Source organism: Stegodyphus dumicola, chromosome 6 (assembly GCF_044657685.1).
Source record: "Stegodyphus dumicola isolate Sdum_Otavi_A_Nest chromosome 6, ASM4465768v1".
Taxonomy (NCBI): domain Eukaryota; kingdom Metazoa; phylum Arthropoda; class Arachnida; order Araneae; family Eresidae; genus Stegodyphus; species Stegodyphus dumicola.
The window spans coordinates 219,338,226-219,357,782 of record NC_140773.1 but is presented as its reverse complement, the minus strand read 5'-3'; the positions used below and the strand labels follow the sequence as shown (position 1 = coordinate 219,357,782).

General features: G+C 36.0%; 1 protein-coding gene across 3 annotated transcripts in view; it reads right to left on the bottom strand.

Annotated features, from left to right (window-relative positions):
* The window catches only part of LOC118201454 (uncharacterized), a 97,608-nt gene that overhangs the window by 36,368 nt on the left and 41,683 nt on the right, over nt 1-19,557 (bottom strand). For all 3 annotated transcript variants that reach the window (XM_085819533.1, XM_085819536.1, XM_085819535.1), the window contains exons 2-4: nt 11,287-11,742; nt 5,113-5,431; nt 2,774-3,045 (exon numbers count right to left, since the gene is read on the bottom strand). In XM_085819533.1, the coding sequence (XP_085675659.1) occupies nt 2,774-3,045; nt 5,113-5,431; nt 11,287-11,718 (1,023 nt within the window). In that variant the 5' untranslated portion in view covers nt 11,719-11,742. The remainder of the gene's footprint in view (nt 1-2,773; nt 3,046-5,112; nt 5,432-11,286; nt 11,743-19,557) is intronic.

Below are 19,557 nucleotides of genomic sequence, written 5' to 3'. Positions count from 1 at the left end.
TATCTCACAGTAGTTATCTTTTAACTACTCAAATGTCTAATAGAACGTAATTCAAAACAGCTAAAGAACGCTAATCCGCGAATTCGCTACAATCAACAAGAGCAGTTTTTCTAAACAACAACAAACTAAGCAACAACTACAAACTGAGATGTTTTCCTCCTTTTATAAGATTTTAAAATCACGCGCTAGAATTTTCCAGTACTTTCTCGAAATTAAAAAGAGATATTTATTTATTTAATGCACGCGCTCTTGTATTTTCAATTTTCCAGCTTAGCTTTCTTTTAATATTCGTCACGCGCTGCACTGCGCGAGAAATAAAACCATTAATTTATAATTGAACTAACATTAGCTTTTTAAATACCAAATTCGTAACACATGTATCTGAAACCATATGGACATACAGTGCCATCTTGTGGCAGAAATTATAGTTTGAAAAACGTTCCAAAGTACTGGCACAAATACGTGACAGTCGGTAGAGAATGGAACAATCCTCTGGCACGCCTGCGTGTCGGCCGGTAGGTAAGTGCGTTCGTTGCTGGCACGTATACGTGACAGGCGGCGCGAAGGGGTTAAGCAATTATTCGCTTAGCTGTTTATTAGGTTCATCAACACCGAGTTTAATAGAATAAAAGGGATGAATATTACAGATGATAAACAAATTTCCAAAGGATGATTAAAAAAAACTCAGTTCTGGTATGGAAAGATTCCTCGAGACAATTTCGTTCCATCTAAAGAAGTGTTGTTTACGAAAAGCAATTTTCGCGAAGGCAAGATTTAACAGACGATGTATTTATGGATAAAGACTGGACGATTTGGGGAATTCCAAGGAAACTACCAAAGCTAAAAGGCAGTTGCATAAACGCTTCGAGTGAAAAAGGTGTTAACACTGTAAGAGCTAATTCTCTTCGCTATTATAAAGTAAAAGGATCTTACTATGAAACTTGACGACTTCTCGCGCAGGCGTAAATAATACCAGCACAGAAGAAGGGTAAAATAAACCCTTTATTATTCAACAAACTCTTAACACAAATGCACGTACTTCATGCTTACAATAACACGGACGACTTACGGTGGAATTTAAGAATAATTTAACAAGTAATTCAAAGATATATAGTAATAAAACAATTTAGTTTAAGGCTAACTAGGCTGACTCAACAACCTACCCGACAATATACTTATTAAATGGGCAAAAAGGCGTATCAGCAACTCCGCGTAACAACCGCAAAGACAAAATAGTAACGTGCGCTGGCTAGCGAAATCACGCTCTGAATGAACTTCTAGATTCGTCTGTATTTATACTCTCTTTAAATTTGCGGTACTTTTCCGTTTTGCCGGCGCAGGTGATAAAGTCGCCGGTAATGCTACACTTGATGCCATACAGAAAGAATATCCTCGCTGGTAACCTTTTACGCCTCACTTTCAAAATAAGTCACAGCCATTTCTTATCAGATTGATTGTTTCTTTCAATGCTGGCATACAATTACATAGAAGTTTTACCAGATAATTCAATTTTATGCCCTAAGGCCATTGGGATTGCATCCAAGTCAATTAGGATGCAATCCCACCGCTCAGCCGAAGGCGAAAATATAGAAAAGGCAAAGTCAAGGATTAAATTCATCCATTCTAATGAGAATCACTAGCGAAGTAAAGCACTGCGGTTTTATATAATTTCTGAGTAAGCTATTCGTACGATTTGAAATAATTCTTGCATTTAAACTTATATTCCAAATTAAGATTTAACCTGAAATTAATGCAGATAATTACTGCTTTCTACGGGTTCGTGGATTAGGAGTGATTGATGACAACACTTGACGAAGAATAAAAATACAATTTATTCACTCAGGACAGTTTCAAAAACACGTTTACAGTCGTCGAAAAGACTGAGTTAAACTCGCTGAAACAATCAGTAACACAGCTTTCAGGCTACAATCGTGAAGAGTCCTTTACGTCAAAGCACTAAAGTACAGTTCCCTGCTCGGTTCGGTCGCTCTCAAGCTAATCGGTGAGATCAAAACACTGCTACTGAATTCAATATACTCTAGATACTATCTTACTCCGCGTACAGGCAGGGTATATATAGCATATGACCTGCCTTCGAGAATATTTTCGGGAAGACCCCGCTAAGAATGCGTTCGAGAATGTTCTCCCTCCGTCTATGGCATATCGCGAATTTTATCGCCAAATGGGCAATTTCACGCAAAATCTGGATATCCTGCCTTTCCTTGCCACTTTCTGGAAATCCTAAACCAGCTTTGCGGGGAAGCTTTTTTACCGCAGCTGGGCTTTTCTTAATAATAACGAAGTGCACAGTTTAATGTACGTAGTACACTACTGTGTATATTATTCAAATATCTTTTATGTGAAATATGGAAAGAAAGGCTATTGATTTTAGATGTGCTACTTAAATGATTTCATAGTAAACTCAGGTCAGTGGCGTAGCTAGGGTGGGGCAAGGGGGGACATCTGTCCCCGGGCGCAGCATCTAGACAGAGCAAATTGATGTTATGAACTTTTAGAATGAAATGTTTTCATGAATGAAACAAACATATTGACGTAAAGATAAACATAAATATACATATGTAAACATAAATACGTATACATAAACATATTTATGTAAACACAAACATTTTAGGTAGTTACAATAAAAATCGTCTAAAAAGTGTGCGAACAGCCTTAGCATCCTTGTACAAATTAACATGCTATAAGCGTGCTTTAACATTTAAGAAACCTCAAATGATAAGAGAAATGGGTAAAAGAGAGACAAGTTATGTACCTGTAACTTGTGCTTTGGTGTAGAACCATAACACATATGGGAACTGATTTTTAGAAGGGAAGACTCTTCAACTGCTAGCCAAAAAGGTCGTAGATAATGAAGTGTAGGAGGACGTCTGAAACCCTTGGCTAGGTAATTAAACAAGCCAAAACTCGCAAAATCTTCGGCCCACATAGTAGCATACCCAGCAGAAGAGTAGTTTTTCCAAATCAGGGGCCATTCATCGAAGCCTTTGGATTCATCTGGCAGATTTCCTCCGTAGGCCTCTCTACCTAGGGATAAATAATACTAAAATATATGGCAATAGTAAAACTTCAAAAACGGACGTATCTTCAAGTACCGAAATTTACGTTTTTGCATTAAATTTTTAGGTACTTTTCCTTTATCTGACAGCAAATCTGGTAACCATATCTCATTATGTTTTTGCGGCTATATTTATTCTGGAAATTCTCTTTTGAGTGTCATGTTGTTTGGACTCGCCATTCGGCTCTTTGAATTACTATCCACTGAGAAAGATTCGATAGAATATTTCCAGCAATGTAGAACTCTCCCAAGCAATCGAAAACATCCAGAACTTCATGATATGAATCTATATATCATCCAAATCTTTATGATATGAATCCATATATCATGGCTTAAAAGGATCAGGTAGCTACAGAGAAGGTGTCAGCTTTAGTAAAGGATCGGCTAAACAAAGAAATAAAATACTACGCGGGTACTGCAAGGCAACATCTTACAAATCAATCAAATTTGTCAGAATTTATTTGGAGATGGAAGCAAGAAGTAAGCGGGAGGAAATATTTTGATTTCATTATACAGGCAATAGGGAAACAGTTTCCACCTGAAATAAACACTAATTGACATGAGCAACGCCTCTTCAACTCATTTTATAATTAAATTAATTTTTTTCATTGTCTTATTAATTTTTATGTGTTTTATATTATATTATTTGCTCTTATGATCTTACGATATTGCTGGTATGTAAAGGAAAAGTACCAATTTTTATTGCTCAAACAGTTTTTGTAGAATCGCAGAAGTTTTTCAGTCCCTATATGTATAAAGACATGTTTTATCAATAATCAATCTAATATTCTATCGGAGAAGCGCAGCTAAATAATAAAGCATTCAATTTACTCCGTTAGTGGTGGCTATATGATATACATTACTGTGGAAATAATTTTAAACTTCATTTAACTTTCGAGTTAAGACGAAACATTGAACAATACAGTAGAAAGGGTACTTCTTTGCAGCCCCCAGACTGAATCGCCAATCAACGGAAATATTTCGCCAAAATCTGGCTGTGTGTTCTTATACCTTGTTACGTGATCGTTTATTAGCACAGTTTTGCATTTTTGCTCTCCCCGCGTGTTCTTACATTATTGATTTCTTGATGAAATTTTAGAATTCGCATTGTTTAAAAATAGTATACTTATTGCTTTTTTTTCGATACTATGACGTTTTTTAAGTCTTTAATTTACCAAGTAAGGAGGTGTATCATTTTTTCAAGAAAGAGGTCTTTCATCTGATAGCGAAAATGGCCACAGCAGGAAACTTAATGTTAGCGACGAAACCATTTGGAGGAACAGTGTTAAAAATCGCAAAAAGAAGAAGGGCTTCAGAATTGGAAATTGGTTCAGAGATTTCAGAATATTATTCGTCACGGCTATTAGATTTATGTCTTCTTGGGCAGAGGAGCTGACGTTTATGAAATGGTGTAACAAATATCTTAATTTTTGTGAAAGTGCTGCAGTTGATTGGAACAATTCCATGGGACAAAATAATAATAAGGATAAGGATTCTTAAAATTTTTGGTACTGTTCTATTATCGGGACCAGATTCAGAAATGTATAAATGTATGAACATGTGTTTTGTATGTGTGTGCACACACAAATGTGTATATACATAGACACACAAACATTCCTACTTACATATATACACGCGTACGTGAAGACCCACCCATACATACATTTCTGAATGCGGTCCTGATAGCAGAACAGTATCTAATTATTCTCAGGAAATGACACGTGAGTGTTACTGTTATTATAATATATAATAGTATAGATGTTACTGTTATTATAATATATTGTGTTGTTTATTTTTACATTCGCGCTTCATGAGCTTGGCGAAATTTTAGCTGAAGATCTTGGCGCAAATCTAAAATCGCCAAATGTGGTTAGGGACCTTTAAAACGAAGAAGTACCGGTACACTTCATGACAGCCGGTAAAAGCTAGACTTCACTTTCTAGCTAAGCACGGTAAACGGAACAGAACGGAAGAAAGCAAGCACAAGCTACGCAGAGCACAATGCCTAACTAAAATAAGGAAATCTTTCCAATTACCTGTAAGTAGTGCGACTAGATTTGGATAAGTATTGTCTCCGATTTTGTTTATTCCACGGAAGACAGTCATTTTCAAACTTTCAGTGAGGTACCGATAAGTTTTTGGCAAATAGCGGATGAATGCAAGTCTGGATAGTGAATCGATGCCAAATATCAGGACGTTGATGCGGTTCCGAGAAGGTTCTTCAGCAGGCTTAGAGGCATTTCTAATATACGCATGGATTTTATCATAGACAGTAATTTTGGCAAAGTTCTTGCACTGAACTCGAATAAAATCGGTATCACCACGGAGCTGAATTCCATCTGCTTCCAGAAGTACCTGAAAAAGAAACAGTTTGAACCATATTTCAAGTCTTTGTAATAAATATCACTTTAAAAAGGAAACCGGCAAGCATACAAGACATGTGAGGTAAAGGCTGCAAAATTTCAGCAAGCGTTACAGTTTTTCAGTAAGTGATCGTTAGATTTTTTTTTTTTAACTGGACTCTGCGTTTTCGCTCTAATTTTGACAATTTGCAACATCGTTCGGTGTTAGAAATCAGCATGAAATACAAAAACATATATAATTGTAACCTGTCTAGAAATCTTTTATATATCATGATATATAGCTATTTTATATATAAAAATGTTTGACTGAACGAAAGAACTATGCGCTTTGAGTGACAAAAGAAGATGATATCACAACTTAAAAAAAAAAAATTCGGTACGTAGTAAATTTTGACTTGAAATAAATAAAATATAAATTTACTTAAAAAAAAATCTGCAAGCTTTTACATTACGCCCAAAGGGGCTTTTTTTAACGTTTTGTGGGTTACCGTTATTTATTAAATATCGTGTTCTTCGCACTTCCAACCATAAAATTCAATTCAAGAGCAATATCGCAAAATAATTTTAAAATGAGTATATTTTTAGAATTTGCGATGCACAATCTCCCGCGCTGAAGATAATTTTTTTTTTTTTTTTTTTTTTTTTTTTCCCTACGGTGTTGTCGTTCGCTTTGAAAACGTTGAGTTTCTTAATGAAAAATTCACAAATGCCTTACAAAATAGGAAATCGATAATAAAACAAATTTCAAATTCCAAATTGGAGCTTCGAGATGGCCATATTCGGTAGAAGATAACGTTATTCAAAATTTGATTGGATAGGTACCGTTGTTTTATCACAATGTGAGAAACATACATACATTCAAACAGTATGTATTCTTCATTATTTAATTTCTTTAAATATAACACAGGGCTGGCAACAATTTGAAAAATGAACCGACATTTATAGTGAATCAACGCAAAATCCTAAAACGAAATTAATAGTCTTTCTGCCCCTTTGGACAAAATATAATGGTAATGTATCTAGAAATCTTTTATATATCAAGAAAGAAGTTTGTCTGAACGAAAGAACTATGCGCTTTAGTGGTAAAACACCTGATGCTAAAAAGTATTAGATTATTTGAATACGGCCCCCAAGAGCACTCGAAGGCTATCTGCCTAAGGACAGGGATATTTTCGTGGTTTGGTTTATTTAATTACGGCAAAGCACTCGAAGAGTGTCTGACTAAGGAAAGGGATGCCTTCGTGGAGGACTTCCAAATGAAACTATCTTGTTTTCTTTTGTTAGGGCGTAGCCCAGTCCACCTTGCAAAACAAAGTTAAGACGAAAAATGAGCAATAGCCTTCTCCGAGAATCGAAACACAGACCTCTGAAATACCGGCTCAGTGTGCTGACCGCTACACCACGAAGGCACGATAGAAAGGCGGGAGAAATACCTTATAAAACAAATAACGGAAGAAACCATAAAAGGACAACGTAAATAATGTGGCGCTTAAATGGCTGCCTATTAACATGGTCAACAGGCTCACAGGCATTCTAAACGCTTGTCTGTATATAACAGTTATTTTCCGCATATCTGGAAATCTGCTAAAATGATAGTACTCCCTAAACCGGGAAAAAATCTTACGAAAACAGAAGGGTACAGGCCCATTAGCCTGTTACCCAGTATGGGTAAAATACTAGAAAGAATTATCCTTAGCCGTATTCAGCCCCACATGGATAAACTATCTCTAGAACAATTTGGTTTTAGAAAAGCACTTTCCACGACTAAACAGCTAGTTCGACTCAACGAATTCATTGGCAGTGCACTGCACAACAAGAGATATGTTGCCTTACTCATGCTAGACGTGGCGAAGGCGTTCGACCGCGTCTGGCATGAGGGGCTTATTTACAAGTTAATCAGCTTAAAGTTCAGTGATGCGCTGATTAAAATTATTTATTCTTTCCTGACAAACAGAACTTTCCACATTCAAATTGGAGAAAGTAAATCTATTACGAAAGAAGTAAAGGCCGGGGTCCCACAGGGATCTATTTTGGGGCCAGTACTCTATCTTTTTTACGTAGCAGACTTACCTGCTGAACACCTTGATCAAAACTTCTTCATGGGGTGCTATGCAGATGACACAGCTTTCGCTGTCAAGTCTGGGACACCGAATTTTGCCCTAAAGAAATTGCAGAGATTTATGCCCAAGCTGGAACATTGGTGCGCCAAATGGAAAATAGCAATCAATGCTGATAAGTCCAAACTACTAATCTTTAAGAAAAACAAGATGAATCATCCCTTGACAACACAGCTAATACTCTTTGACACTGTAGTGCCTGTAGTCAAAAGTGCTATCTACCTCGGACTAAAATATTGTTCAAATTTCCTCTGGAAAGAACATGTTAACTGTATTAGAGGGAAAACTATCGGAGTCATACGAAGTCTCACGCCGCTTCTGTCTGCGACTTCCAAATTAGATTTAAAGAGGAAAAGACATATTTATATATCTATCATACGACCTATCTTTTCATATGCCGCTCCCGCCTGGGCAATTGTTCAGAAGAAGGAGATAGACAAGTTACAAATTTTACAAAATAAAGAGCTCTTCGAATGATAACTAATGCACACTATTACGTCTCAAATCACACTCTACACCGTGACTTGAAAATGGACTCCGTCGAGACGTATTTGCATAATGCTAATAACAAATTCTTTAATAAGGCTCTGGAATGTGCACACATGAATGATCTTAATGTCTTGGATTATGTGACTCTTGATGAAGATGCTTCGTTAAGACCACTCGCGGCCCACCTCGCCAGGGACTTAAATTTCCCCACGTAAGATTTTCATGATGGGTACGCACTGCTCTTGTACATATTGTATATATTTTTATATCTCATTTGTAATTTATATATTTCCTTTTCACGTTACAATTGTATGTATGTAATAAAGTATGATATGTTTAATTACTATGATGTGTTTTTAAACTCAGATGTCAAGATTGAAATTGTAGGTTTTTGTCTGTGTTTTCTTTAATGTTACAACACAAACATTTCACACAGATCCTCACGGCTCCTGCTTTGTGAATTTCTTGTTGTGCGCGCCTTTAAAGGCCTTGCGACGCATGGTCGCCCCCTGTTATCACCTTTGACCTCTCTAAATTTGTCAAGAAACTGCAACGTCATGTGCCCTTTGGGCTTATTTTCAAGAGCCGGACAAGTTGCGCAGCCGCGCGACATTTCGGCTATAGTCGCACAGACTAGACTAGACCATAAAACGCCCACTCAACCAGTCCATTCACCCAGACTTGAACTCATGTTAAGCGACTTTAGCGCACGGCTTTTAATGCTTTCTTGGAGAACTGTTTAATTGTAAATTTACGCACCTTTTCATATATTGTACCTATTTTTACGGACACCCGTCAAATTGACGGGTATAGGAAACTACGTATTTTCATAAAAAAAGCTACTAATTTAAAAACACTTACAATCTTAACACCAGAACTACCGATAATTGTCAATTTAACTTATTTGTAGTTGTTTTTATCGATATATCGGTTACGGTAACGTTACGGTAGTTTTATTGTTAGAAGATTAAACAGATCTTGCACCAGTGCAATCTTTGCTTACACTCTCTAGTTATTCATTATCTCTTCTTGAAATAGTGTTTATTCTCTCTAGCAATTGATTATCATGTATATTCTTTCTAGCAATACAGCTTCTTTTCTTAAAACTCTCATGATTAAAACTAGAACTTTCCTCTCGTTTCATAACGATATTGCTAATAATAATATAGTACTTTCTTCTCGATCATCTCTAATTGCGTTAACTGAAACTTTTTCTGAAACGTCTTGACACACTGATTGGAATACAACGAATTCAGATCATTCCTTAACTCTTGAGCGTACGCTTTAGGCACGCACGATTGTCAGATGATCACACGTGACATATGCCTTACTCTGGTGAACCGCGGTGCGTTGATATTGGTTTCGAGGTTATCAAAAGATATTTCATTGAATTTTATTTTAATATCTACGTTTCACTGCTTTTACATTTGTTACCAAAAATTATAAAAAAACCGGTTGGTATTTACGTACTGTCGCAACCAACTTAGTAGAAGGAGCCAAATTTTCAGAAAATGCCAAACTCTGGCAACCATGCACATAACCACTCTTCCGGCAACCATGACCGTAACAATCCTTTCAGTCAGGCAACACCGCCACTCCGTATACGTTCAAATTTTGTTGTATTCCAAGCTCCAACGGTTTTTATACACGAATCGTGATATTTTTTGCCTTAGTTTTAAAATATGAGCTTATGGAACTCGACTGCAATGGAAGAAGCTACGGTAAAATTTCGGCAGTAATACAGAATTTCTGCTGACAATTTTCTAAAGGGAACAATGAGAAAATGCGTATAACCGCTGTTGCCAAAAACTGCAAAAACCGAGTCTTCGCAATTCTCTGGTGTTTTTTTTTAAGTGAAAACAGATGGCTGTGTATTTCGAGAAGGAATAATGCCGCCCCCCCTAAAAAATTACAGAAAGATTCGAAGAAGGATTTTTTTTTTTTTAATATATGGCATAATTTGTATTTTAAATTGCTAAAGTAGATGTTTTCTTTTTCTACGTTGATACTGTTTACCAAATTTACTATGAATATCGATATTTTGAGAATCTTTCTAAAACGGAAGGCACGAAAACCACCAACTAGTACATGCTAGGTAATTTTTACATTTTCATCCATAAAAAATCGCCAAATTGCGCCAAGATGGTTGCGATAATACGTAAGTACCAACCGGTTTATTAAGATTATCTAGGAAGCTTGTCTACTCGACATTTAGACGGTATCCGTTGAGAAAGGTATACATCATACAGAACTCTGAAATTAAAGGACTGAAAGCGAAATAAATTTTATATGAATTTGTCTCATTTCATTGATAATTATTAGCATTAATTAGAAAACTATAGAAATCATAGTTTTTGTAATTTTCCTCATGAATTCCGAAATTCGTCGAAATGACGGGTCCCTAAAACTAGTAGCTAAGGGAAACTACCTCGTATTCACGTTACACACGGGCGAAAATCACAAAACCAACCATGCAGCCTCTCTATTCGTCTACGATCGAACCCGAGTGGAATCCCAGAATTCAGCGATCTTAACCACTCGCCCACTGGAGCCTCTACATTACAAAGTAAGAAGAAAGGACAAGAACAATTTCTTCATGTGGTAGCTTAAAAAATAGTCAGTTTCCTTTAGAAAGTCTCCCATGAAAGCGTCCTTCTTTTTTGGTAAACAGGCTCTGAGTGCATTTTCGAAATCAATTAACCAGCGAACCAACCAAATAGCGTTACAGAGATTAGATACTGTTCTATTATCGGGACTGGATTCAGAAATGTATGCGCGTGTTTATAAATGTACGTGCATATATGTGTATATGTATATACACGCACATACATTTATGTTTACATATATCCATGAACACATACATCCATTTCTGTATCTGGTTCTGATAACAGAACAGTGCCAGAGATTATATATAACATTCAGAATGAATATTTAATTTTCGACAAAACTGCTGACATATTTTTCAAATATTTAATCCATTAATTTTTATTTTATGGCTGTTACTTACATAATTAAAATTGCTAAGATATATCTAAGAATAGTTTGCGTGGCACATATACTTTAGATGTGCTGATCTATTAAATAAAAATTAATAGTAAAAGCAAGAAAAAAGAATGATAACTCTTCGAATCAGAATATCAATCGCAAATTAAAATACAAATAAATCAGAAACCTAAAATTTCAGCTTTTAGTATACCACTAAATATAAATCTTAAACCTTTTTCCCAGAGTATTAGCTTACCTGTTTCCCGTACGCAACTGAGTCATCGTCGTCAGCATTTACACCGCCTCTTTTGACCGGCGACCAGTAGCAGAACAAGGATTTACCAACTTTGTAGCCATTTGATTGAACACCTGAATCATTATATTTGAGTCGTCCATTAATGTCAATGTATATCAAGTCCGAAGTCCTGCTTTTGCAAATGATGGATCTTTGAGACGAAAGGTACCTCCAAATGGACGGATCGAAAGGGTGCAGACGTGGTATCAAGCACTTCTGATCAAAGTTTCGAGGCTCTTCAAGATCAAGATCGTAATGAAAGTAGGGATGTTCTTGCACAAAATAGGGCACAGTTTTCTGTTTGGATAACAGCAGAAAAATCGGCAACGTACTAACCAGAATGACAAAACACAGTCCTTGTGCATATCGACGGGCAGAAAACCGCCGAAACATACCTCAATGATCCTTTAGTTTCATCTGAAAGGAAAAGAAAAGGAGTTAATCTCTATTGTAAATTTTAAAACATTCATTTATGATAATTATGTTACAAGTGCAAATAATGGAATGAAGGAATGCGAATATTGCAAGATCAATTTAGTTATTTTTAATCTGATTTCGGCATGGTATCCTGTAGCATGTCTATAAAGAACTGATGCTATGTAAGTACTTATCTTTCTTACACCGAGAGCTTACCTCAGGAATGAATCAGTTCACAAAAACCATTAATAAAAAATTCCTTGATGTCAAAATTTTAACTTTCAACTTATTCCGGTACATAGGTAGTAGTGAAACCAACGTGGCGCAAGTTGGCGATTTTTGCGGAAAAAAAGAAAGATGACTCATAACCAAAGATTATTTTCGGACTTCTTCTCAAATGACACAGGAGTTTTTTCCATATTTCGATTCTATGCGTCAAATTATGCCTAAATATTAAATTTTGTAAAATTTGATGAGAAACTTCCCGAGAAATTTTAAAACTTGTCTTCGCGCCCTTTTTTCTTGGCAAAATTCATAATTTACGGCAATCAGTTTTCCTTTCTCTTTCACTGTGCACGAACAGAATAAAAGGTGCATCTTTCGGTACCGTTTCGTCATCGGGACCGGAGTCGTCGTCAAATGTTCTGCTAAACTCACTAAGAGATTGATTTATACGGTTTGGTTTGGTTTATTAGATAACGGCAAAGCACTCGAGGGCTATCTGCCTTAACGGAGGGATGCCTTATTGGAGGTCTTTTTAAGAGAAACTGGTTCGTATACACGTTACACATGGGGAAAAACCACGAAAACATCCATGCAGCCAGCCCGTTCGCGGGATTCGAGCCTCGGACCGAACTACCAGTGTTTAGCGACGTTACCGTGGCCGATTGAGATTAATCTTTGGATTATGGTAACTTGGCGAATTTTTGGCAAAACTTTGGCGACCAACCCTGCTACAGAGTTTTTTCTAACAATCTAGCCGAATTATGCTTATACTAGAACTTTTATTGAACAAAAATGCTTAATTATGACGAAGATTAGGTGCGAAATTGGGAGAAAGTGCAGAATCGCAAACTGCTTGTCGCGTTTTTTAAATTGCACATACACGGTATCATCCATGTACACGTCGAACTATTTTCTCTTAAAAAAAATCCCAGAATTGCACAAAAATGGCATTGCGCACACTCTTGACTTTATCCATGTACACTACTAAAGTCCTAGCTAGTAACTTTTATCGCCTTACCAAAATGTAGCCAAACTCCCTGTTACCATATTCCAAAGATTAGCCCCGATGGATTTATATTTACGTGGCCGATTGATTTATATGAAGTTGCCAATTTTTACTTTTAAAATTGTTACAATGTTTACATTTAAAAAAAAAGTAAAAGAATGCATTTCAAAATTGGCAAAGAAAATGCAAATTCTAAAGATGTAACGGCCACTTTTGTTTTTTATTGTTCTTGTATTTGCCATGGATTTGAAATTTGAGACTTACCGATGAAATATCTTCCATATAATTTGTTCAGGAACGAGGAATCGATCACTCTGGATAAAAGTACACGAAAAATTATAAAATGAAGTTCTACTTCAGTTCGAAAGAAGCACGGAAATGGAGATGAGAAGATCCTGATTTGAAAATTTCTGCGTTAACCTTAAGTATAATTTCATCGATCCCGATACCAGTTGTTGAAACTAATAACGTTTGCATAATCCGAGTTCAGAAAACAAAACATTTATTTTACATATTTTAAAGAAATAACGTTCTGAAACAACATGTTTCATCTACAAAATCAATCGACGCTCTCACCAGAGCATTACGCCATCAAACTTGGCACACATCCAAAAGTTCAAATTGAAGAATTACAGAAGCGTTGTTGCCACACAAGAAAAGACATATAGTTACAACTTCACACAATAATAAAACAAAAACACGCTTTTGAAAAATAGACAGACAATAATAATAAAAATAGTAATAATAAAATTCTTAACAATATTTTCTCGATTATGCAACATCCTCCCCCCTTTTTGAGTCAGTGGCAAACGACTCAAAAACATATGTTATCCTATTAAAAAGGTCTAGTACATTAGGCTTCTTAACAAGCCGTCCTGACGACGTAAATTTCTGTTTTATATGCTGTACGTCAGTCTGATCGTTTTTCTTATCGTCGTTAACGTTAGGCTCTTCAACTAAATAATTTTCACTTAGTTGTATCTCTAGTGGATAAATACGCTGAACGGGCCTTATGAAAATCCCATTCTGAGTTTTTAGTTTAACTGTTCGAACTTTGCCATCCCGACCAGGAATTTTCTCTATAATTTTACCCAAAGGCCAATACAAGCGTTTTTTGAAATCATCGCCTATTAAGACTATCTCCCCAATTTTAGGCAACCGGGTTACTTTATTTTGTGGTTGTTTCATTATTAATTGCCCCAAATATTCTTTTCGGAAACGGTTCCTTAAATCTTTAAGAAGTTTTGTGCGGTATTTAATTCTTCTCAAAAAATGCTGAGAGTCAATTTTATCTATATCTGCTACATTCGAAGTACAATTTTCAATTAAAAACATTGACGGAGTTAAAGGGATAGCATCTTCAGAGTTCTCCGAAATATATGTTAAAGGTCGAGAATTAATTACCGACTCACAATCGCAAATTAAGGTTTCCAGTTCTTCATAAGATAAAACCGATTTTCTCAAAGAACGTCTTAAAAGTTCTTTAACCATGCGAACTAGCCGTTCCCACCAACCTCCCCACCAGGAGGCTGTTGGTGGATTGAATTTCCATACTATTCTCTTTATTTTTGCCTCATTCTCTATTATGTCCCAGTTAAGTTTAGACATTTCGTTATACGTTCCTCGGAAGTTAGTCCCATTGTCAGAATAAATGGTTCGTGGTCTGCCACGTCTGGCTATGAATCGTCTTAAAGCCAAAAGAAAAGATTCTGTTGATAACGAAGTCACCAGTTCTAGATGGATTGCCCTGTACACAGCGCATGTGAAGAGTGCCATCCAAACCTTCTTACCGTTTTTCAAAAACAATGGGCCAGCTAAATCTACTCCCAAAATTTCAAAAGCCCTATAATCTCCTACGCGATCTTCAGGAAGAGGAGTCACTTCGCAAGACATCGGTTTCGCTTTATATCGTTGACATATTACACACCCTTTTAACACATTACGCACAGTTTTACGTTGTTTTAGTATCCAGAATCTTTCTCTTAAAATAGATTGAAGCATTTGAGTTCCAGCATGACAATGTTTCTTATGAACTGACTCAATTAACAATGTAGTAAAGATACATTTACTCGGTAACAAAATTGGTGTTAAAAATTCAGAATTGTCTTTGCGTTCCAATATTCTAGTTTTAACTCTTATAATTTTTTCATTATCAATGAATACATCAAGTGGATTAAGAGCTCCAATGTCAGGGAAATTTGAGCTTTGAACCAACCGAATCAAAACTTTTTCGGAATTTATGATTTCAGCAACAGTTAGTTTAGATTCTTTACACAAATTTGACTTCTTCCTACAGTTAGAAATAAAACGTAACACCCAACCGGTTACACGAATCATTTTTTCATAATCAGAAACTCTTTTTGCATACCAAGGAGTGGTATCCTCTGAAAAGTTAACATTAATAAGTTTTACCTTCCTCTTTTCCAAGTCAGCTTCGCTCGGCTGACAAACAATATTGGTAGGCCAAAATTCAGGGCTTTCTCTTAGCCAGAGAGGTCCCTTAAACCACTCCGAGTTAATCATTTGTTTAGCAGAGCAACCTCGAGATAACACATCTGCTGGGTTCATATTACCAGGCACATGCCTCCATGATTCAGGTTTTGTCAACTTAGTAATTTCTTTAACACGATTGCTTACAAAGTTTGACCAATTACCAGGATTTCTGATCCACCATAATGCGACTGTGGAATCACACCATAAAATTACATTTATATCAAAATCATTAAGAGCTTTACAAACAGAATATAATAATCGGGATCCAATGCAACAGGACATTAATTCCAATCTAGGAATCGTCAAATTCTTAATAGGAGCTACTCTAGATTTTGCTCTTAAGAGAGTAATTTTTACACTGCATGAATCAACACTTCTCGCGAAAATACATCCTGCATAAGCATATTTGCAGGCATCGACAAATACATGCAATTCAACAGTTGCAAAGGTTCCAATGAATCGGGGTATTGCCACATTTTTCAACAAAAGTATATCAGATAACCACACAAAAAATTTACTTACAAAATCATGAGGCAATACCTCGTCCCAAGAAAATTTCAACTTCCATGTTTCTTGTAACAAAAGTTTTGGAAGCAAAGTTATTGGTGCAAGTATTCCAATTGGATCAAAAATTGATTGTACAATAGACAGAATCAGTCTCTTAGTTACCTTAGTATCACAAGTTATCATATTTACATTTATATTACACCTTAAAGTATCATTGTCTAAATTCCACAATATTCCTAAAAGAGGTGTGTCCCCAGAATGTTTTGTAATATATTTGGAAGCAACATTGCTCTCCCATCCCCTTAAATTAAATCTGCCTCTCGACATAAGACTTTTGGCCTTTTGAATTAAATCCTCTTGTTTCTCAATATTGTAAACACCCGTAATACAATTATCTACATAGAACGAATTTTTTAATTTGTCAGCCACATCTAAAAAGTCAGATGGACAATTATTCAAGAGATATTTAATAGACGCACCTAGTAGACAAGGGCTGCAGGAAACCCCAAAAACTACTCTGCAGTGCCTATACACTATTTCTCCCTCATCACTTGGATAGAAAAATCGCAAGTAATCTCTATCCTTCGGAGAAATTCCTAACTGCAAGAATGCTTTCTCTATGTCTGCACTCAGACCAATAGGAAAAAATCTCATTCTGTCTAAAATATCAGGGACTAATTCTATTAAATTAGGTCCTTTCAATAAACACTGATTCAAAGATGGTTTTCCCTTTTCACAAGATGAAGCATCAAAAACGGGTCTTACCTTAGTGCTTTCACTATTCATCTTAATAACCGGTCTGTGTGGTAAAAAGTGGCATTTATTGTTTAATTCCTTTTCCGGAACCTTTTCTATAATATTTAAATTTTCCCACTCTCTAAACACTTCTTGATATTCCTTCAAAGAATTATTTTCTTTTGCCTTCTTTATCATTTTTTGATGACGTGTCAAAGCAATGCTTTTATTATCTGATAAATTGGTAGATTCGCATTTCCAGGGTAATTCTAATTCATATCTACCATCGGGCCGAATAGATAATTTATTCTGAAAATCAATCTCGTAGTCGCAATGAAGATTTTTCGTTTTACTATTTTCCGTCGGGTCGGAAATACCCAAAACTTCAAGCTCCCATAAAGATTTCAAAGAAGCATTATTTACATGCAAGGAAAGACTTATTAGGGCATTATCCCTGACAGTATCATTTTCTTTACCCATAAGCGTCCAACCCAGTTTTGTTTTGACTGCAGTTAAACCAGAGGGTAATTCTAGGTATTCGTCAGTTAACAGTTTACCAATGACATCTGCACCTATCAATAAATCAATTTCACTTTCCTCGCAAAATGTGTCACTGACCTCAATTTTCCTGCTTTTCAATTCCTCTATAATCTGAGCATTCTTGATTGTTGGAACAAATCCACATATCTTTTTTTCAGAAAAAGCTTCAAAACAACACCTAAAAGTGTTATCTAAACTGCTTATGTCAATAGCAAAAACAGAATGGGTTACAGGCGCAGTTTCCCTCCCCCCAAACAAACCATGAATGACTTTCTCCTGTCGAATAGGATCAGCCTTCATTCGCTTCATAATTTTCTCCCCAACGTATGATCGTTGGGATCCCGAATCCAAGAGAATTCTAATTTTTCTCTCTCGATCTTTAACTTTAATTAGAACACATAAAGTTTGCAAATAAACTTTCTCGCTCTTCCTGTTATTAGAAAGGGAAACATCCAACTTAGAGTCATTTTGTTTTACAGAACTAACATTCTGAGGACACATAAATTTTATATGATCACAACTGCAAATGGGGCATTTAATATTGGCTTTACATTGGTTTTTTAAATGGCCAATTCTTAAACATGAAAAACAAACACCTTTCTTTTGTACAAGTTGCCTCTTTTCATTTAAGCTCATATTTTCAGCTTTAAAACACTTAGCACTCATATGAGGCTTACCACAAAATATACAAACATTTTGCTTACCTTTACTGGTTTCATTTGTACTGCATTTGTTAGCGCGGCAGCTGTTGCTAAATCTGAATTACCTGAAATAACATTTTTATTAAGACGCTTAACAGAATGAGTAAATCCTGATTGTGCTAATCTAATCATTTCTTCCGATTCTACTTCATGCCTTAAAAAACACATTAGTTTTTCAAGCGTTCTTTCAGAACTCTTTTCCTGTCCCTGTTCAGAAGTTCGACTCCGCTCCCAGGCACGTAGAATATTCTCAGGTAGGCACGACTCCACTAAAGGTCCCAAGAAATCAGCAAACTTTTCCTTGGTGCGTCCTAAGCTTTCCAGCGCTCGTAATTTACTTTCTATACTATCATAAAGTACTCCTAAGTCCGACGCCGTTCTGCCTGTTGTAGCATTCTTTGTAACAAGCCCAAGCAAATCTCTTACATAGATCTGCACCAGAAGGTCTTCTCTACCAAATCTTTCTTTCAGCTGCTCGATAGCTTTAGGATAATTCGCGGCGGTAACAGGAAAACTGTTCAAAAGTTGAGCTGCCTTTGAGCCAGGTACTGCACTTTGCACTAAGTACAAAAATTTATCTTCCGGCACAATATCCGCATCTTCATGAATTTTGGAGAATTGGCTCCAAAAGCCTAAAAATTCTCTTGCATCTCCAGAAAATTTTTTCAGTTCAAGTTTAGGAAGTTTGAACTTCCTGTTTTTATTTTCTTTAGGATCCGAAATCGAAAGTGAAGCAATATCTGTAGTAACATTCATCGAATTCAATTGTCCAATTTTATTCTGAAGTTTCACCTTTAAAGCTATAAAGGAATCTCTGTATCCTTCAGCCGTATTAAATTCATTCTCGAAATCCGCTTCCTTGGTTTGTTCTAAAACACTGCTTTGAGTACTGTCCAAGCGTTCAAATTTGTCAATTAGTTGCCCCAACAACACTTGCAATCTCTCAGGATCCGTACAAGTAGGCAATTCTTCTTCCACAATCTTCGTAGTTAACGTAAACGAAGTACGTTCACTTTTACGTTTTGCCTTTAACAACTCCATTTTAACAAAACGCCTAAATCAAAACTACTCGAAATCACACAAACGTCCTGTCAAACGGACGCCAAACTTTTATGTTGAAACTAAATAACGTTTGCATAATCCGAGTTCAGAAAACAAAACATTTATTTTACATATTTTAAAGAAATAACGTTCTGAAACAACATGTTTCATCTACAAAATCAATCGACGCTCTCACCAGAGCATTACGCCATCAAACTTGGCACACATCCAAAAGTTCAAATTGAAGAATTACAGAAGCGTTGTTGCCACACAAGAAAAGACATATAGTTACAACTTCACACAATAATAAAACAAAAACACGCTTTTGAAAAATAGACAATAATAATAAAAATAGTAATAATAAAATTCTTAACAATATTTTCTCGATTATGCAACACCAGTTATCATACTCAAACTTTTGAAAAGTTCTGGGACAGTGCGAAACAGATTTCAACCCGGCACTGAATGTAACCAATTAGATTCTTATTTGAGTTAACGTGGCTGCAGCAGCGTCCTAAAACGTAAATCTTTTCGGCTATTTTAAATATCTGCAGTTCCATGCCTTCG